This window comes from Alosa alosa, chromosome 8 (genome assembly GCF_017589495.1).
Source record: "Alosa alosa isolate M-15738 ecotype Scorff River chromosome 8, AALO_Geno_1.1, whole genome shotgun sequence".
NCBI classification, from domain to species: domain Eukaryota; kingdom Metazoa; phylum Chordata; class Actinopteri; order Clupeiformes; family Clupeidae; genus Alosa; species Alosa alosa.
The window spans coordinates 8677555-8697263 of NC_063196.1; the positions used below are offsets into that span (position 1 = coordinate 8677555).

Here is a 19709-nt window from a genome sequence, read left to right on the forward strand (position 1 = left end):
CGCGACGCCACCCCGCTCTCTCAGGCGCGCAGCCGCGGCTCCACCAACCTCTTCACCAAGCTCACCTCCAAGCTCACGCGCAGGTAAGACCCAACACACACACACACACACACACACACACACACAACCACACAGCCTGTACAGCACACACACACTCACAGCCTGTACAGCACACACATGTATACACATACAACCACGTATACTGTACATATACATAATACCATCATGTACACACATACACAAGCACACTGTGCGTGCTTCTGTGCGTGCTTCTGTGTGTTTGTGTGTGTGTGTTTCTACAAATATATAATATTTCACATCCATATTTTATGTATAATATATACAGCAGTGTGCAAAAGTTTGATACAGTGCTGAAAAGTAAGTATGCTTTGAAAATAACATGAATAGGTTTTGCTTCCACCATTCAAATTGACCAGCCATTTGCTTACACACACACACACACACACACACACACATACCTTATACTGACAGGCAGTTCAGCAGGACACACATGGACGCAGTCTCCTGTATGCTTGCAGGGTGATGCCCAGAGCAGCTCCCTGGCTAACACCGAGGTCAGAACTGATAGACGCCCCTACACTGATGGCCTTCCCCTCCTCAGAGTCACACACACACACGTTCCCCTTTGACTCGCAGCAGCACTACCTCCTCCTGCCCATCCCCACCCAGTCATGGTCGTGGTGGTTCCCCGACTCCCTGTTTGCGGAGCATGGCTCACCCGAATCCTCTCCTCCCCCGTATCGGACTCCCTCACTTGGTCCTCTTCTCTAGGTCCTCTACACCCCTAACCCCCCAAAACCACCCTCCCCTCACACACACACACACACAGATACATACATACTCCCAGTAGATCATTCGGGAGCAGGGGTGGTTGTGGGTAGGTAGCTTGAGAAGTCAGGCCTGCTGTGGCTTTCAGAACTTATGAACTTATGCCCGAGGTCCATTTTTTAGTGGAGTCGTTTAGCGATCTGCGTAGTGCGGGGCATTTCTGTAGCTCTTTGGGAAATATGGGACATCGCTGCTGACCGCTTGCTTGGCCCAACGCATAGACAATTTTTTTTAGGTCAAAGGTATCAGATGAACCGGGCTGTTTGTTACTGCAGTTCTACCATTGGGCCTCATGCAAGAACCTCGTAAAAACAGACAGAGGGCATCTTGTACAAGCAATTATAGAAACATGTTTCCTCTTAGGCACTGACAAAATTAATGAGTAGCCCAGTCTTGTAATACGAGTTGTATACCATAAGGCATTTGTTCCTCAAAGACAGGAAATGTCTTTTATGATTAATAGGTTTTAGACCTTCTATTTCATTGGGTCTGCTTTGAAGATATTGCACATGGGATGCCTCATCTTAATGTAATAACTATTTCAGGGTTTCATATCTCCCCATCACCCTCCTGGGGCTTTTCCACCTTTTGTTTCGTTTTAGTTTAAGTAACATTAAAACAAGAAAATTGGAACATGTTTAATAATAGTTCTTAATAGAATTACAAAATTGTCAGCTGTTGCAGGTTGACAAATTAAACAGGATAGCAGATACTTAGTGAAAAGTTTTCGGCTAATTCACATGTTGCTTCAGAGTCAGACCATGTTCTCATACAGTATGAGGAGGTCATCCGTGTGACTCCTTCATGATGTTTGACTGTTGTGAATGTTTGTTTAACACGGCATCATATAGTTAGGCTATATAAAGCCAAATGAAGTCAAAGTGAAGTGAAGACTATAAAAGATAATCTTGCACGAGGTCCATTATTTCTTTCTTCTGTGGTATTACTTTCTTTTTGAACTTTTTGAAATGTCAAAGTCATGTTTGTGCTTTGCTCTAACCCCCCCCCAAAAAAAAAAACTTTGAATTGCAATCCCATTCCCAAGGCTTCAGTGTATTAGCTGAACCATCCTCTCATATTAACCATGCTTTTTCAGCAAGCTTAATCAGATGTACTAATGCACCATCAAATTGTTGTAACACTTTCACACATTGAATTCTAATTGGGGCTGTAATATTTTGTACAATATATTACGCACTAATCACATTAGTCTCCATTTACAGTAATGCAATTTCTATTTCAGTTAGATATAGATCACTGCTTAGCTTCTCACAAGTGTTTAATGACAGCAGACCACATACCCCCGAGGGAGTGCTACAGAAATAGTAACAGCACAGTACCGAGCTTTAGCATGAACAATATCCAGATGCTAATGACCTAAGAATGACTCTCATAACACTAATTGACTAAATCCACAATAAATCGCATTAAAATTGACATTGCTCTCTTTAGACTTAAGCTGCAAGTGGAGCGTTACCAATGTCACAGATGAGACGGGACCAAATCCTGCTCAACCAGCCTTTCTATTTAATCGATGTTTAATAATCCATTTTTTAATTAATGTATTTATATCCCTCTTTTTTTTCCTTTTTTTTTTGTAGAAATATGTCATTCAGGTTTACCAAAAGGTAGGACATTTGATAACTCCATAACCTGCCTTTCGTGTTTCATTAACCAAAAGATTTATTCTCTCTCATTCTTTCTTTTTCGTTTTTTTTGTGAGCATTTACCACTTGTGTGACAAGCAGCTGCATCGAAAAGCCTGAGAAAAACAAACTCACTGACAGTCTCGTCTCTCTCACTCTCTCACACTCACTCTTACACTCTCTGTTGAGCCTTGATCTGTGTGTGATTAAGCATGCCTTAGTCCTGTGCCTTCTCCTCCTGCCAGTCACGATGAGCTGAGCCCTGCCGGACCAGTTCCCTTATTAGTTCACCCATGCATGCCTTCTCACAGGGCAAAATTGTGCACAGTAACCTGCCCACACCTGAAACCTGACCTGATATCACTTTTGTTATTTTACCAATTTAACAAAACAAAATGAAAAGAAACAGAAAAATGGCAACATTCACACTTTTCACCAAGTTTCTTTTACAGGTAAGTTGTTGTGTGTTGTTGTGAGTGTCTGAATCAAATGGGTCGATTAGCGGCCAAATTGATTTTAGCTACACCGTGTCTCTCTGGAGACATATAGCCTTAAAAAGTATTTGGTCCACCCCCACCACCCCCCTCCTAGATGTCTTCTGTGTCTGTGTGTGATCTGGGCTTAACGGACTTACCACACTCTTGTACGATTCAGGCCACCCTACTGGGCGCTTAATATGGCTGCAGACAGATGTGGCGATTGAGAGGGGGTTCGTAACGAGATGGAGACCAGGTACCGAGGCTTTCGAAAGCAAACCCTTCCAACCTCAACCCTCAACTCCAACCTCAAGCCCACCTCCATCCCTTTCTGCCCCCTTGATGGAGTCACCCTCTCTTTGCCCCTCCCGAACTCTGGAACTCCTGCCCCTGTCCACTGGTAGTTGACTCTCGAGAAATCCCCACCCACCTCTCCAGTTCTCTCCCACTCACTCCAGGTATAACTTTATTCTCCTCCTGGCACAGTGTTCCCAAAGGAGGCCCCATGACGATTTGTGTGCGTGGGCGCCCCCTAGGGCTCCGGAGTTAGCCTTGGCTCAGGACGTCTATCACACCAAGTACCTCCGGTTCTGCTGGTTGCCATAGGGATCCTGGCTGTCTCCCTTGTAGAGGACATAGTGGTTCATGAAACAACGTTCATGTCCTCCTTTGGGGGAGAGATTTCTTGTAATTTTCTCATTGCCGTCTCTTCAGCTTCCGTTCACCCGGCATAGGGACTATCAGTGTTCAGCATCAGTTGCAGGGTATCCATTACAGCTTTGTGCAAAACGTATATTCAGAAAGTAGATATATTCAAAAAGAAAAGAAAGAAGAAAAAAAAAACTAATGCAAATGGTCAGAGTGATGTAGTGTAGTGTGCTTAAAGATGGGTTTTATCTTCTTGCGATAGTCATTCTAGGAAACCGTGACAACAGATTTCGTAAAATGTGATTGCTGTGGTAGTTGTGAATAGAGGGCAATGGAATGTGAGAGAAGGAAAAAAGATTAAAAGCTGAACTCTTTGTACCTTCCAGCTGCAACATGACAATTCGGGGATGGCATCATTATAAATGTTTGAATTTTGTTTTTGCTTGCTATAGACTTGCACCAACTATAAAAATTAGTATTCTCATCCAACCACACGAAACGCGCCACTTTTGAATGTGTTGGGTCATGTGACTCACCTAAATGCGAAAAATGTGTTTCCATTTCACTTTTGTGAAATAGCACTTTATTGACATCAGGGTCTGAAAAACCACCTCATGCGAGTGTACTGTACGTATAAACTTTTTTGCGATATTTGAGTCTTATTAGACCAAACCTTTTTTTCTTTGCAGAGCTGATGCAATCTCTTTAACCCTCATTTTATAACCCCTTCCTGATTAAATTAAAACAAAATGTATTTATTTATTTATAACCTCTAACTGATTGTAAATAACAAACCTAAAGCTTATTTTCTGTAGAAATTTCTCAGACCTATTTTTTTGAGAAGGCAATAGCAACAAAACAAAAGATTATTGCAGCCAAGCACAGGCACGAGCCATTTTTCCAGTGATTTTTTATGGAACATGCACTACGAGTGAAACGTGCGGTCTGAGCAGTGAGCAGCTGTTCCGCCAGTGGTCGTCCCCTTTCCGGGGACTTTGTGGTCGGCCGGAAGTCCCTCAGGCCACTGTAGGCCATCTGTCCAAGCCTTTGCCACCTCTCTCCTCTTTCCTCTCTCTCGCTCTCGCTCTCTCTCTCTCTCTCTCTCTCTCTCTCTCTCTCTCTCTCTCTCTCTCTCTTTCTTTCTCTCTTTCTCTCTTTCTCGGGACACATCCTGCATGCCTCGCAGGAGTCAGCCAGTTCCCTCTCTCACCATCCATTTCTCACTCCATAGCCTTTCCCCTCTCATGCAATGACTTTATCTATGTCTTTCTTTTTATTTATTTATTTCTTACTTTTCTCTCTCTCCCTCTCGCAACATCTGTTCTTCCATGTTATTTTGTCTCTCATACGCTTGCCTCCACTCTCTGTCTTTATCTCTCCCTCTCTTTCTCTCTCTCTCTTTACCTCACTATGTCATTCTTCCTCTCTCTATTCCAGCACGATTGTTTTCCATATTCTGTCGTTTGAGTGAATCTGCATTCAATTGTCCTTAAAATGTTTTTTTTTTTTATGTCCGTCTACTCGTAAACACGGTTTCTGTTTGCATCATGTGTCAATGTCTACCATTAATGTTGTACATATCTGTTATTTGTTTGGCTAAACTAATCTTATCTTGTTTGAAGTGTCCCATTGTGGAGGAAGCACACTTGTACACTTAAGCACACTCACTGAGAGTTTAGATGTCTCCTCTGCCCTTGCTCTAGTTTTCCTCTTCCCCTGTTTTTTGTTGTGGGGGCAGTGAAGACGGCTGACTCAGCTTTGGACTTTTTGGACAGGAAGTTAAGTTCCTTGCTCATAGGATGTCCACCTAAAGAAAGTCTGCCTCGGCTGATGTAGCTGTCAAACATACATTGAGGCCAAAAAAAATGTGCCTTTTTTTAATCCAGCTGTGTATGCTAGCACTAAAAGAGAGCAGAAACTAACATGCTAACAGGTTGTTGACTCTTTTTTCCCCCCAAAATGACTAACACACATTTTCATCCACTATTCTCTACCTTCAAAACGCTGACTTGCTATTTGTTTTTGTTTTTTGTCACTCTGGTCCATAGATAACGTCTGGTTGTTGTCACGGAGATGAACTCTCATTGCTTTTTCCTCTCTCTCTCTCTCTCTTTCTCTCCTCTTTTTTTTCCTCTTCTCCAACTCTCGTCTCTGAAGAGGGCCAGCAGAGTTTGAGAGGAATGGGAGATATGAGGGTTCAAGGTGAGACTTGGGTTGACGCTCCGAAGGGGGGTGTTTTTATTTTTTGTGTAGTTTTTTGGTGGAGGTGGGGTAGGATGGGGAGGCCTGTACTCCACTCAGTCTCCCCATCCACCGTCATCAGTGGGGGTTAGACCCGCCCTTTTATCTTTTTCCAATTAGGCGGGGATCACATTAGCCAGCGGCAAGTGGCAGGTTTCCTATTGTTCTCTATGGTTTGGCAGCGGAACGGTGGGAACGTTGGCGTAACGCTAGCGTTGAAGAAGCTGAAAGCGCAACGTGAGCGTATTCAATTGTCAGCTAAGGCAAACCGTTTGTGTTACCAGGAAGGAACAAGATAGAACTTATTAAGTCTGAGCGCTGTGTTATGCTTGCCACTGCCGCTTGCCGCAGGCTAATGTGATCCCCGCCTAAATGTGCACCAGAGAGGTAGCCTGACGAGCCAGACCCACATTAAAATGTAGGGTCTGGGCACTCACCGTTGGCAGTGCTCAGTCCGAGGGGCGGGATAATCAGTTGTCTTTCAAATTCTCTCTGCACACAATAGGACAACGCTAACAGCGCTACGAGTCCCATGCGTTTTCCCACCAGCAGAGCTAGTTGGCTAGTTCAAACTTTTGCCAACTTAAAAAAAAGCTTAATGGGTCACGCTGTTCGCCAACAGCAACATCCATCTTCTTTGTTTTCAAGTAGGGAATTCAAGCCAAACCGTTGCAACTCTGCCATCAATCATTGTTAAGCCCGCCTAACGTCTTTATACACGATTGGCCTGATTGATTGGCCATTTGATTGGCCTGATAGAAGTTTAATTTTTCCAGCTCACAAGCCAAAGGAGAGTTGCTAGACTAGCCCTGGCAGCAAATGTAATTCGCTGCCGCTAGGGTGCGTCTAGATTTCTAGGCTACCAGAGAGGTGCACCCAGTCAACAGCAGACAAGAAGGGGAGGGGGGGGGGGGGTTCCATTTGTGAAATGCCATGCTCAGCAGACATGTTCATTGTCAACCCATTATTGCATCGCTTAGCACAGGATCCCATTACTTCCCAGATAGCCCTCGGGTAGTCAGCAAGTGCACAAGATGAAGTGGGTCTCTTGGGCCATATTTCATTCCATGAGCCCATAAGTTGCAAGGAGAGGAACCCAGAGAGTCATTTTTGGCTCTCTGCTGACACCTTGTGCTGAAACAGAGCAAAAAACAAAGAGAAGATCTCCATCAGTCTAGTTGCCCAATTGTTTCCCAGTCTACTCCAAGGGCGCTTGATTGACCCATTTGGTCTACAAATCCGGTGGTCTAATCCCATTGCACACGTTCAGGTGCAAGTGTGAGAACTGAAACCAGGCCAAGGTCATCATGAGGGAGGTGTTTGAGTGGTTCTGTTGCAGTCATGTGACTCAATGGTGTTTTATGCCCCCAACGTTGTCTTCCAGCAGCGCTGCCACCGCTGGCTTAAAGGCACCTAATCCTAAACCTAACCCCAACTCTAACCTTAACCCGTGCCTAACCCTAGTGCATTCCAGGCAGCGCTGCCTTGAAGACAACGTTGGGGGCATAAAACACCAAAAAACTGTGTGCTCAGCCCAGTATTTGCATGCTCTCCAGAAGCCTGCATGGCTGCCATGCTTATGTCATGTGAACACCTCATGCATGCATGGACGTGTTAGTCACAGCACGATGATGCTACCTTACGTCACTCACAAATTCTCCTATTGAGCTTCCTCAAGAACACCGACACCCACTGTTTCTGTGATATTCTGTTCAGGTTCTTCTTTAATGTTTTAGGTCTTAACAACATACCAAGCAACACACCAACACATACTATGTTTGCCATCCCAATTTATGTTAAGAATATGTTCTACTATGCCCAATATGTTATGGTAAAAGATATTTGGCGGTTACTGTGCCCAACCATATTATATTGTATGTTATGGGTAATATTCAGGCATTCAGTAGATTTTTTTTTTTTCATATATTAACTATACTATATTCATATACTATACTATATTACATACGTTTTGACTTAAAATAAAACTATAATTCCCACAGTGCAACCACACACCACGTACCGCTGTGCCCTTTTTGAGACTGACCCACTTTTATGCCTCTGCTCCTCCTTTCTCCATTATCTAGTCGCAACGTTTCTGGAGAGACCAAGGAGGACAGCAAGGATAGCAAGCCCCGCTCGCTGCGCTTCACGTGGAGCATGAAGACCACCTCGTCCATGGACCCGGCCGACATGATGCGCGAGATCCGCAAGGTGCTGGACGCCAACAACTGTGACTACGAGCAGCGCGAGCGATTCCTGCTCCTCTGCGTCCACGGCGACGGCCACGCCGAAAGCCTTGTCCAATGGGAGATGGAGGTGTGCAAGCTTCCCCGCCTCTCACTCAACGGCGTGCGCTTCAAACGGATATCGGGGACGTCCATCGCCTTCAAGAACATCGCCTCCAAAATCGCCAACGAGTTAAAGCTGTAAAAACCTGGGAAACCCTAATTGACAAGAGGAGGGGGAGGGGGGAAAAAGAGAAACAAAATAACAGTGACGTACGTACAAAAACGAAACAAAACGATACCAGAGAAAATGTGAAAAAAAGCGACTAAAGGACTAAAGGCACACAAAAAAACTAGCATAATCAAGCTGTACATTGTTTATGAACAAACAAAAATGGTAGCAAATACTGAAAATAGCGCTCAAAACACTTACAAAGTATGTACCAGAAAATAATGTATAGACTTATGCCTTAGGCAATAATTTCCTGCATCTTTCCATTGTTGATGTTGTTATTATTATTATTATTATTATTATTGTTATTATTATTATTAATAATTATTATTGATGCGTCCGTTGGTGATAAAAAAAAGTGAGGAATTTGTCTGTTGTTTTCTCCTTTTTTTTTCCTATTTTTTTTATTGTGCACTACTGCATTAGTTGGCCTTTTGGGCCATAGTCACCTACCGGCCCACTCACTCCAAAACCTCAGCAAAGGAAAAAGTCGCTTCACACAAGAAAACAAAAGCAAAAAATAAATAAACAACAAAAAAAATGTCACAGAAAAAAAAGAGGGGATTGAAACCAGTGGCTCCACCCGTCCCCACGCTGTCCCCCCGCTGGCCTGGTCTCAGGCCCACGACGCCCCCTGTCGGTGGAACCGGCACATAGCACGGCCCATGCCACCCTTCTCTCGGCCCAGTAGGAGTTGGTCCAGGCAGGGTAGGACAGAGCCATAAGTTGCACACACACACACACACACACACACATTTTCTTTGATGTGAACATAGTCTGTTTTATTCTTGTTTGTTTTCCGTTTTGTCTGTTTTTGTTTGTTTCATTTATGTCTCTATGGGTGATGGTGGTGCTTTCTCATCTAAAGAACACACCCTATTTGCACCTTAATCAGTGCACAAGCAGCCACCTGCTCACACACACACATACTGTACACACACACACACACACACTCACTCACTCACTCCCCATTAGTAACCCTGCTGAGTCACCCCTCATCACACTTGCCCTGAGCAATAGAGCTGGTCAGTTCTGGTCAGTCCACAGCCTGCCAAAGGAGCAGTGGCCCAACTCCCAGGACCACACGGAATCCGTTCCCAGAGACGAAGCGCTGACCAGGGGATGAGCATTCAAAGCCTTTTTTTAGGCTCTGCTGTGCACATAGTTGGCCTCACAAAACGAGAGGGAGTGGAAGAGCCTCGATCCAGAAAAGTAGACTGGAAGCGGCGACACACGTCAGAAGAGACTGCTCTCTCACACACACACACACACACACACACACAGACATGCACACACAAGCACGCTCACAGGAACACACTTGCAAACACACAAGCGTTAAAAATTGGGGACAATGCTTTTTGCAGTGTCTCATGACTTTGAGTCTATACTGAGTTGGTTAAATAATATAATTATTAAAGAGAGAGAGAGAGAGAGAGAGAAAGTGAGAGTGGTTAGGAAGATTTTCCTTCCTTATGTATTTTAATTGTTTTGTTTATATTCCTGGACTTTACCAGAATGCCCTCTGCTAGCTCTTGACCCGGCGAGGTCAGTGGTGTTGGCACAGTAAAGCGTTCAAAGGTCAGAGTTCAAGTCGCCACACAACCAGGTCACCAGTATTCACTCCATACCCCTTCGTATTCTAGCACTGTCATTTTGTTTTTTTTGTTTATTTTACTGATTATGTTTTGTCTTATTTCTGGTTGGAATGTAAATAAATAATGTGTATTAGTTTGGCGACCACAGCATCATGATGTACTTTTTTTTTGTTTGTTTTTGGTTTTGTTTTGTTTTCTTCCTTTTTTTTAAGTCTGGCTTATAGCCAGAAACAAACTTAATGTAACTCATCACAGGTTAAGGTTAATCAGTGTCTCCATTAAAACACTCTAAAAGCAGTCTCTTCATGGGTCTGTCTCATTGGTGTATGTGTGTGTGTGTGTGTGTGGGTGGGTATTATATCTTGTGCTTGGCACCTTTTAAGGTGCAATCAGTGGTTTTTGTTGTGGAAAAAACATAAAAGCTTCAAAACCAATAATATTGAAGTAATTATATTTCTGAAGGGTAGTAGTCATAATTGTTCCTATTGGTTCTCCGTGCATTTCGTAATTTCTTTTCTTTTTAAGTATTTATTTGAGTGTTTAAATTTAGGTGCATTGTGGAGAAAATATACATTCATGAATTACTTTTTACTGCCTTTGAGTGAACAGGTTGTAACCTTACCTCTCGGTTGCAGCCTTACAGCCTGTGCAGTTTTCTGGTCAAAATCAGAGTCCCGGCCTACACAATCCCACTGCGCTGTATGTTTAAAACGGATGTCAAAGTGGTACTTGTGCTCTGAAAATCAGGGCTGTAGCCGAGGGGGGTCCCATGGGTTGCTCGACTCACCCAACACCATCTGAAGGTCCACATATCCATTTAAACTCTTTTGTTGATGGACAGTTATGTCTACATCTCTGTATTTGTTATAGCTCTTTGAATATGGGTAGAATATATTTAAATCAAAGCATTTAATCAGGCTAATGTATATTTCCTTAATATATTGCATAGGCCTAAATCAAATAAGTAAAATCATATGCCCCTAAAGCGTAGGAGCTGTTCGGCTTTCGGATTTTTGCCGCACCCCTTAAGAAACTCAAGCGTTTTGTTCGCTTAGATTTTGTAAATGTTACCGCTAAATATGCTATGCCTTCCTGCTTCACCTCCAGACTGGTCAGATCATTGTAGGACCAAAGTTTTATCAGACAAGAACATCAGGGCTAACTTCAACGAAGGTTGTGAGCAACAGGCAGACGCAAGATACATCTTCAGACAGTCCGCATATTGCCAACAGTTCAAACTGCTTAAGCCTGCTTTACTAACTCTGCTTCGGTCCAGCTTCTAATTATTCATCTGTTTTCTCTACCACTTACACTCTATGTGCTGAATTGTTCTTAAAGAAGCCACATACTGTTCATAACAAAGCACTATGCTATGTGAAGGTTATTTTGTTGACTCAGTTTTGTTGCTGCTGTACCATTATTGTTTATTGTCATTATTGCTAGGCTTGGGTAAAATGACTGCAATTAAAATGGAGATATATCTTTTTTTCATACCAAAGTCAGAGACACTGGGCAACTGGGCCCTGAAAAGTGATGACAAGGGAAGAGCCAGCTGTCACTGTAGGTGTGAATGTGTGATGAGATGGGAGACTTTTATAAAAACATAAGGCATCTTTAAGTTGCTACAAATAGAGAGCAAATTACCTTACAGTTTGACACCATTAAACCTCACCATTAATAATGTTTTAATTTGTCCAAATAATGTCCACAATATTAAAAGTATCAGTAACAATGAGATGATAAGTTTTATTTTTTACAGAAAGAGTCGATCTTTGTACAAATGAGAATTTTGTTGGAAACTGATTCCCAGATGCCTTACCTACATAATGAAACATTACACAGCTGGACAGAATGGTCTATTGATGCACATCCGCCGACTAGTGATAATGCGAGATGGTCCTCGGTAGGACTGGAAAATACAAAAGACAGGACATTGCAGTACAACATACCTACACATTCGCTCATATACAAGCTCCCCCTAAACCCACCCGACCCCAACACCCATGCCCAGATATTATTAGTGTTACAAATGATCATAACAGAGAATGTATGAGTGAAGATTTGATATAACAAAATCTTTGCTATTGCTTGTGTCATTTTAGAAAATACTGCCTCTGTGTTTCCTCTAGATTTGTTTTAGCATTGACGGCAAGCCAGTCCGCAACCTGAGTCAAACTGGACGTGCACTATTAGTTTTACTTCTACTTTGTTTGAAATTGCAATGTGAACGGCATCCAGGGGGAAGGACATGTCAGCAGGATCATTTAAAAGGCAACTGCTACTACAATGTGCATCTGCCCTATTTCTGATACAGTGGGATCAATCATTTTGCAGTGGGGCGCCGCCAATCAACGCAGAGGAAACACCGTCTCTTGAGCTTGTGACAAGTATGGCCTAAAAAAAAGATACGGTTCTCACCAGACACCACCACTAGATGGCATCATAGGGCAAGCCACTGTGGGTCTCATGTGTCATTTCCCAGCTCTCTAGTTAGCAACACACTACTATTCTTTAAGAGATGCTTGCTTGGTTAGGTACAACAAAGGAATTCCTCTCCTAGGACCATGAGGAACTCTGCACGCCAACAAACTGCACTTTGGCTTGAATGAGGCAGACTAGTAGATTTCAAATTGCAGTCAGTTACAAATCTCAACGTGAATCCTCTCAGAATGACTACACTTTCAGTTTCCATTAACACCAATAGTCTCATATGAAATGTATACAAATTTGTATTTGAAGACATTAAATCTAACAAGCTTTGATCTATCATTAATGTATTAGTTAACCAAGATAAAAATCCGTTCACTTTAATAATTTTTCATAGTTTCCATTTTGGCAACTCGATCCAGGACCTTAAACCAACTTTCTATAGCAGCCAGAATTAAACTCTCAAATCCCTCCCTCTGGCCTATAGGGCACTTATTGGATCTGCTCCTTGCCATCTTAATGCCATGATCCAGCTCTACGTCCCCTGCGGTCCTCGGAGCGCCTGCCATGTCGGCCTTCTGACAAGACTTTTCTTCTGTGATCCCTTGTGGAATAATTTGCCTACTGCTCTTTGTTCTAGCGATGCTTTTGTAATCCAGCATCTGACTGCTTACCTTATAAAAAGGTGTTGTGGTTTGTATACATTTATGATTTATTCTATTACTTTATAAAGGCTATGCAATTTCTTTAAACGCAATTTTATATTTTGGGTAAAAGGCAAAGCATATGCTAAGTACCATAAACAAACCATGAAGACAATGTGGCATTTGACATTTCTAACTGTGGCGCTCCCAATTCAAGCACTGCTACTTGGACCATAAGGAGACCAGATATTGAAATGTAAATACACACTCCAAGTATGGAGTATCAATCAGTTGTGCTCATGCTTCCCTTCAAGAGGATTGCTTGGCCTTAGCAGTGACACATCACTTCCACTAAAGAACAAATATTATGGGCAGGTGTTAGTAGGGAAAAGGCCATGTAGACTTTGAACAACCACCAAAGCAATGTTAGTTGTTGAGCATGTGTGGAAGTTGTGAGCCCACTTGTGATAGAAATAAAATAAAATAAACAAACAAACAAACCAAGACACAGATGATTCCATGGGCCAGAGATGTTTTATTTCAGGTGTTAAGATCCATCTTCAAACAGTGCAAGATGTCTGAGATAAAAAATCCTTCATCATTCACTGATGGAAGACTCATCTAAACTTTAGTGCCACTAACTCGCTCGGGCAGAGTGTATCCCTCGATGTAGTTAAGATTATTGGTTTTTGAAGGACAGAGAGAGACCACTGGTGGAGGTGGGTGGGGTGGACTGCGGCTCAAATAGGTGGGGTAGGTTGGTGACAAGGATGGGGGGGGTTGGACGGACACGCGCACACACAGGAGAGCATTTACTTCTGGTCGGGCATGAGGTCATCGATTGACTGGCCGGCCTCCAAGCGCTTTTCCATGTCAACGAGCAGCTTGACTCCATCAACCACCATCTGCACCAGCTCGACCTCTGAGAAGCCTAGACGGTCAGCGTTGGAAATGTCAAACACTCCACCTACTGCAGCGGTGTCGACGCCACCTGGAGGAACAAGGGAGCAATTCAAATTTAGATGAATTCATGACTAAAAAGATGAAGGCACACACACACACACACTACAGTCTTTTATATAAAATATGGTGCTGCATCAACATTGCTGTGTCAACTCAATTAAAAGTAATCATTGCTACGTTTGAATGATGAATCCCATTACGGTCATACTCATGACAACCAAAACAGCATGTAGCTCCCGGCGCCGAGTGTACCTAAAGCTCTAGCGTGCACCCTGAAGTCTTACCTGTGCCGCGTTTCTGGAGCCGGAGCCTCTTGAGGATCTCGCCGAACTTCTCGTGCTTGCTGACGTTGGGCAGCTTGACGTGAACACCACCTCGCAGCCCGGTGCCCAGGTTAGAGGGGCAGGTCAGCACGTAGCCCAAGTGCTCGTTCCACATGAACTCATGGCCCTTATCCTTGAATAAGGACTCAATCTGCAGGAACAAGCGTGGAGTCAGACTACTATACATCTTACAAATGCATTTTCATTCAAATCCTTACATCCCGGCTACTTTAGTCTTTAGTTCTTAAAGGTATAATAAAAACACAGAATTCCTTGACAAATCGAAGTAGAACCTTAACTCCAAATCCCAGGATGTTACTCCTTGTGCCAATATATAGTGCGCTTAAAATAGCACAAAATATTTTTTGCCACCATCTACGAAAAGTGAAGTATCTACCTTTGTGAGGCCTTCGCAAAAACGAGTGAAGACTTCCTTCATGTTGCCTCCCTTCTGCATAGAGATGACACGCAAGTGGTCTTCCTCGTTCACCCAGACCAGGAAGGTTTTAGATTCATTGTGCCTGAAAGAAAAAAAAAAAATTTTTATATATATATATATATATATATATATATATATATATATATATATATATATATATATGAAAACATGTTGAGGATTACAGAATCTCCGCAACAAAAGCAAGCAAAGCTAGGCATTCATATTAATAGCCATGCATTAAAAAGATAAGCTCTACTACCAGAGTAGTTATATGCATGTTCATGTCTTGCACAATTTACCGTTCCTTCGGATTAGGCCAAATGTCTGGCAGCCGCATTAAAATTGAATAAACCACCGAGTACTCCAAATACCTACTGGACCCATTTATGATGCATCTCTAAATTAATATGAAGGAAATATCTGCATCACAAGCTGATTACCAAAAAAAAAAAAATAATGCAATATTGCAAACATTGTGCCATCCATTCCAAATATTTGTGGCTCCTCAACATGGGTGATGGATAGAAAAGGGTGAGGCCAAGGGAGAGGCTAACATGGTGGTCTGGATGGATGGCCTTGAGGATGGCCTCACCAAATGCCCCTGGCATCGGGCCAGTCACGTCCCATCCCAGAGGCCAGAAGCAGTGGGGACACAGGCTTGTCGAACAAGAAGTGATCGTCGATCAGCTGTTGCTGTTCCTCTTCAGTCATGTTCCTCAGTGCGTAGTACTTTCCTTTTAGGTCTCCATCCAAGGAGCTCAAGGCTGGGGGAGGGGGAGGGGATGACGATTACATTTTTTTTAATGAAAATCAATTGAAAACAGTCTTAATTCAAACAGTTTCTCTGAGACATTCAGTTTTATTCTATACACAGTTGTGTGACTAATACCAAATTTAAAAACATTCTCTTTTACATGGGGGAAACAAATCTGTTGTATACAATTTCAAAAAGCAGAAAGAGAAAAGTCACTTGAATGGGTCCTTACCCTCAATGGACAGGTTCTCGATGCCGCGCCTCTCCCCACGGCTGCAGTGTGGAGGCAGGCAGAACCCACGGACGCTCCTGCCAGTTCGCACTCTTGAGCTCAGAACGTAGTTGGGGTCCAGGTCGTCTCCACCCTAAAGGCAAGCCACAAAGACTACATTACCCACAAACCAATTCAAATACATTCAGACACCACAAATGCATCTGTGCATTTCAGATTGTATAGTATACATGTTGTGAATGTGTTGGGCACCATCAGGTTAAGTTATATACTGGCAGTGACAAACACACTACTAATCTCAAAATGAACTGCCTCCCTTAGGGAATTACTCTGCTTAGTCTACCAATGCTTGAAATTATGCTCAATATTACCAAGCTCAAAAATAAAAACCAACATGAGCCAAAATAAATAGCCTTCACTGGGAAAACAAGTTGTATTTTTCTGGAGTCTTGTTGGTCATTGGGACTCACCTGCAGGTTGTCTGGGTTCAGGTCGGTCTTGTGTGTGTCTGTGGGCTTGTATCCGCCGTGGCGGTCCTCGATGACTGGGTCAAGCAGCTCCTTGAAAACTTCATAGGTCTCCTCATCTCCAGCCACGCACCCAACAGTCATGATGAAGGGATGACCTAAAAGTGGAAAGACACAAATTAAGTTCCAGAAAAATATTTTAGACACAAGATAATAATCATCAATTAAACAGTGTTATTTTTAACTTAGTATAGCCTACAATTGTTAGTTAACACCTTTATGGAGCCCTAGTGGTCCATCAGAACATTCCATCTGAACAGACTCTACAATGAACCCGTTGGCCTTGGGACGCCACAATGCATCGTAATGCATTTGCCAGTGGCAGCTACAGTAAGCCCCCTCCCCCCTCCATTCATACCTTCTGAATCAGTAGGCTAATGCACATTGAAATTAGACTTAGCCTATAGGCCTATATAAATCGCCAGCCACCTGCTAATAGCGATGTCTTGGTAGCGAATCAGATGAGCAAATTGGAATGGAAAATGAAATTGCGGTCGTCACCGTGTTACAAATCACTAAGACGAGCCTTTCGGAATCCTACTGCAGAAACGGTGAGCGTTTAGACGCTTTGACCATAATGACCTCTGCACACATTTATAAAAGTTAGAGATGTGGTTAGATCCTGATGTAAATCGGGGCAAACCGTAAATTCCTCTGGATAAGCTCGTCATATTGAGCGGCAAGAATGTTGAGCTTTTTACATAAGATGGAGTTGGTCCTAGAAGAATGCAATCCCAACCTGGGACGGTCGCAGCATGAACGGGGAGGATTTTTTGTTGCAAGGAGTCAATCGTTTTTAGGATACCTAGTGGACAGCTCAAGTGATTTGCAAACAAAGGGTCTGGGGTAACTTTACCTGGGTTATCAACCCCAGTTTGAATGACATCATCCAGAGTAAATCCACTGGGGGTTTGTTTGTCCCGGAGGTTTGCGTACATCTCCGGAGTCAGCACCTTCGCCATGTGGTTGTTATGCTGGCTGAGGTCGGGGTACTCCTGCTCCGCGGAGTAGTTCATCTTCATCGAGTTGTGTGTGTTACCGAAAGGCATGATTGTTCTCACCTGGGTTGGCAAAGAGACCGTTAATTAACTTGACTTGATTAACTTGAAATATCAGGGAAGTCATCCCTTGGTGCCAAAACGGATCGACCAATTTAGCCGCATTAATAGTGACGTAACAGCATTAAAGGTCCCAATTGTATGCAATGAAATCGAGAGGTTAGAATGTATAACCTGCTTGGGTCACATTTGGATGGGATTGAATTTGTTGTGACGATTAGGCCAGGACAGTGTTCATATCAAGTAGAAATGCGATTGAACCATTTAACAGAATCGTTATGACTATTGTTTGAAATGCACCCATCATCGTGCAGACATAACGGTTTTTCTCAACATTTGCATTCATGCAAAATATTTTGCCAACACTTGCGACAAATGTGAGCATTGAGACACAAGAGGTTGTGCCCGAATAAGAATGCGTAGTGCGCAGCACCTTCAGTGAACGTCACCGAGGACCGAGTGTTAGGAAGAGACCGCAAGGTCGTTGCCAGCACGTAAGGACATTGTGATAACTGCATCTTTTCACAAAGCTTACTTTGCACAGTCAATCAAAACAATAACAATTTAAGACGGCACAACTATAGTTATGCTTTACAACATACATTTTTTCGATATAGTATTGCTCAATACATGACAAACATATGCGTAAAAACATCTACCGTTTCCAAAAGCCATATCCTTCATTAAGGTAGCAGCTATGCCTTTGTTCTACCCATTATGCTGGTTTATGACCAGAAATGGCACTGTCAATTGCTCAAACACATTACAAAACGGAAATATGACAATACCACAAGCATCGTCTACAATAAGCCGTCTACGGTTAGGCATTTGACAAAAAAAAAAATACCCTACCGTATGTCGATTTTCTTTGGGAAAGAGACAAAAATCCTTTTTCAAGACCACAAACGAGCACACCAACACTGATAATGGTGTCCAGAAATAAGCTGCTTTCCTTCGGTTTTATACGCGAAGAGAGCCCATTTTTGATTGGGTGCTATTTGAGTCCATTCATTCTATTGGAGAGGGCATGCACGCAACCAGACAGCGCTGAGCAATTGCTTCCAAGGATCACATGTTTTTTTTTCCTTGAGAGCTCTGCTGTGGTGATTGACAATCGTCGTAAAATGAATGTGGTGGAACTCCATGATATCTCTACCACCAAATCAAATAGGCTATTGTCATGGTATTATATGGGTGATAGGAGAACGTGAGCATCACTTGATAAACAGTTGCTTGACACGTTTATTATTTAGTTGTGTGTATGTTTTTGTAACAAATATACTGTATGAAAGCTGAGAGTGAAAATGTGGTCTTTTAATGTATAGACCAGCCCCCAACATTATGCTAGCCTACATCCTCTTCATAAACCAAGAAATGTAAGGAGTAGCCCTACAGCCAATTATCAACAGGTGCTTCCTCAGACACATTGTATTTTATTTTATTTAGGAATTAATTCTTAAACATTTTACTACTTTTACTTCTTCTACTTTCACGTCATTCCAGACATCCAAAAAAACGGATATTTAGATCATTAGCCTGAGAGTGACAATATTGTAGAACTCCATGTTCATGCGATGACAGCAATAACAACGTGTTGCCTTGTCTAGAACATTTTATTCTTATGCAGTTAACATTGGTCCGTTCACTAGATAATGTTATACTGAAGAGTTTGCCAGACATTATCATACTGATAAATGAACAAGCATACAGCCTTCTCAGTCAGCGTGTTGTGATGCAGTATAGCTATGGCAGGTGTGTGTGTGTGTGTGTGTGTGTGTGTGTGTGTTAGGGCTGTTGCTGTTCGTTATGAAAATATCGATATATCGTATTGCCACTTGCACAATATATCGTATCACCACTGCCGCAAAATATCATTGGACTGTGCAAACATGTCTATACAGCTGAATATTGCCATATTTTTATTTTTTGTCTGCTGAATTATCAGTATAATGTGATCTACATATTATATTGCCCATGTGGTACACAGCAAAATTGTGTTTCCAGCTCTATTTTTAAATTTTCTGTAAAAAGTATTGCAATATATCGCAATATGTATTGTATGTATTGCATCATAATATATCGTGATGTACCAGTATTGTATCGTGACCCATGTATCGTAATGTGTATTGTATTGTGAGATCCTTCCCAATACACAGCCCTAGTGTGTGTGTGTGTGTGTGTGTTTGTGTGTGTGTATTTGTGTGTGTGTGTGCGTGTGCGTGTGCGTGTGTGTGTGTGTGTGTGTGTTTGTGCATGCGTGCTGTGGCAGGTGTCAGACAGGCCTTTGCAGGTATTTGAGTATTTCTGACTGATGAACTATTGTCTACAACAGTCATATGAAGAGACGTATGTGTTATAAAGCCAGATGTGGAGGAGTCCATCCTCATTTTATACTCATACCAAAAATAACATAGCAAAAAAGATAGAACA

The 19709-nt window shown here is 42.6% G+C and overlaps 2 protein-coding genes across 2 annotated transcripts in view; one reads left to right on the plus strand and one right to left on the minus strand.

Moving 5' to 3' along the window:
• LOC125299689 (MAP/microtubule affinity-regulating kinase 3-like) overlaps positions 1-10209 on the plus strand; it is a 64662-nt gene extending 54453 nt beyond the window's left edge. The window contains 4 exon segments of the mRNA XM_048251073.1: positions 1-83; positions 2451-2477; positions 5777-5821; positions 7945-10209. The exon segment at positions 1-83 is cut by the window's left edge and continues 50 nt beyond it. Coding sequence (XP_048107030.1) covers positions 1-83; positions 2451-2477; positions 5777-5821; positions 7945-8290 — 501 coding nt within the window. The 3' untranslated portion in view covers positions 8291-10209.
• Positions 10210-13498: 3289 nt separating this feature from the next.
• Positions 13499-18274, minus strand: ckbb (creatine kinase, brain b). Its single transcript, XM_048251074.1, has 8 exons — positions 18132-18274; positions 17078-17282; positions 16165-16319; positions 15695-15827; positions 15301-15472; positions 14667-14790; positions 14231-14420; positions 13499-13974 (listed from the first exon to the last, which is right to left on the minus strand). Exons 2-8 carry the CDS (start codon positions 17268-17270, stop codon positions 13796-13798), a joined length of 1146 nt encoding a protein of 381 aa, XP_048107031.1. The 5' UTR covers positions 17271-17282; positions 18132-18274; the 3' UTR covers positions 13499-13795.
• Between the last annotated feature and the right edge of the window lie 1435 nt (positions 18275-19709).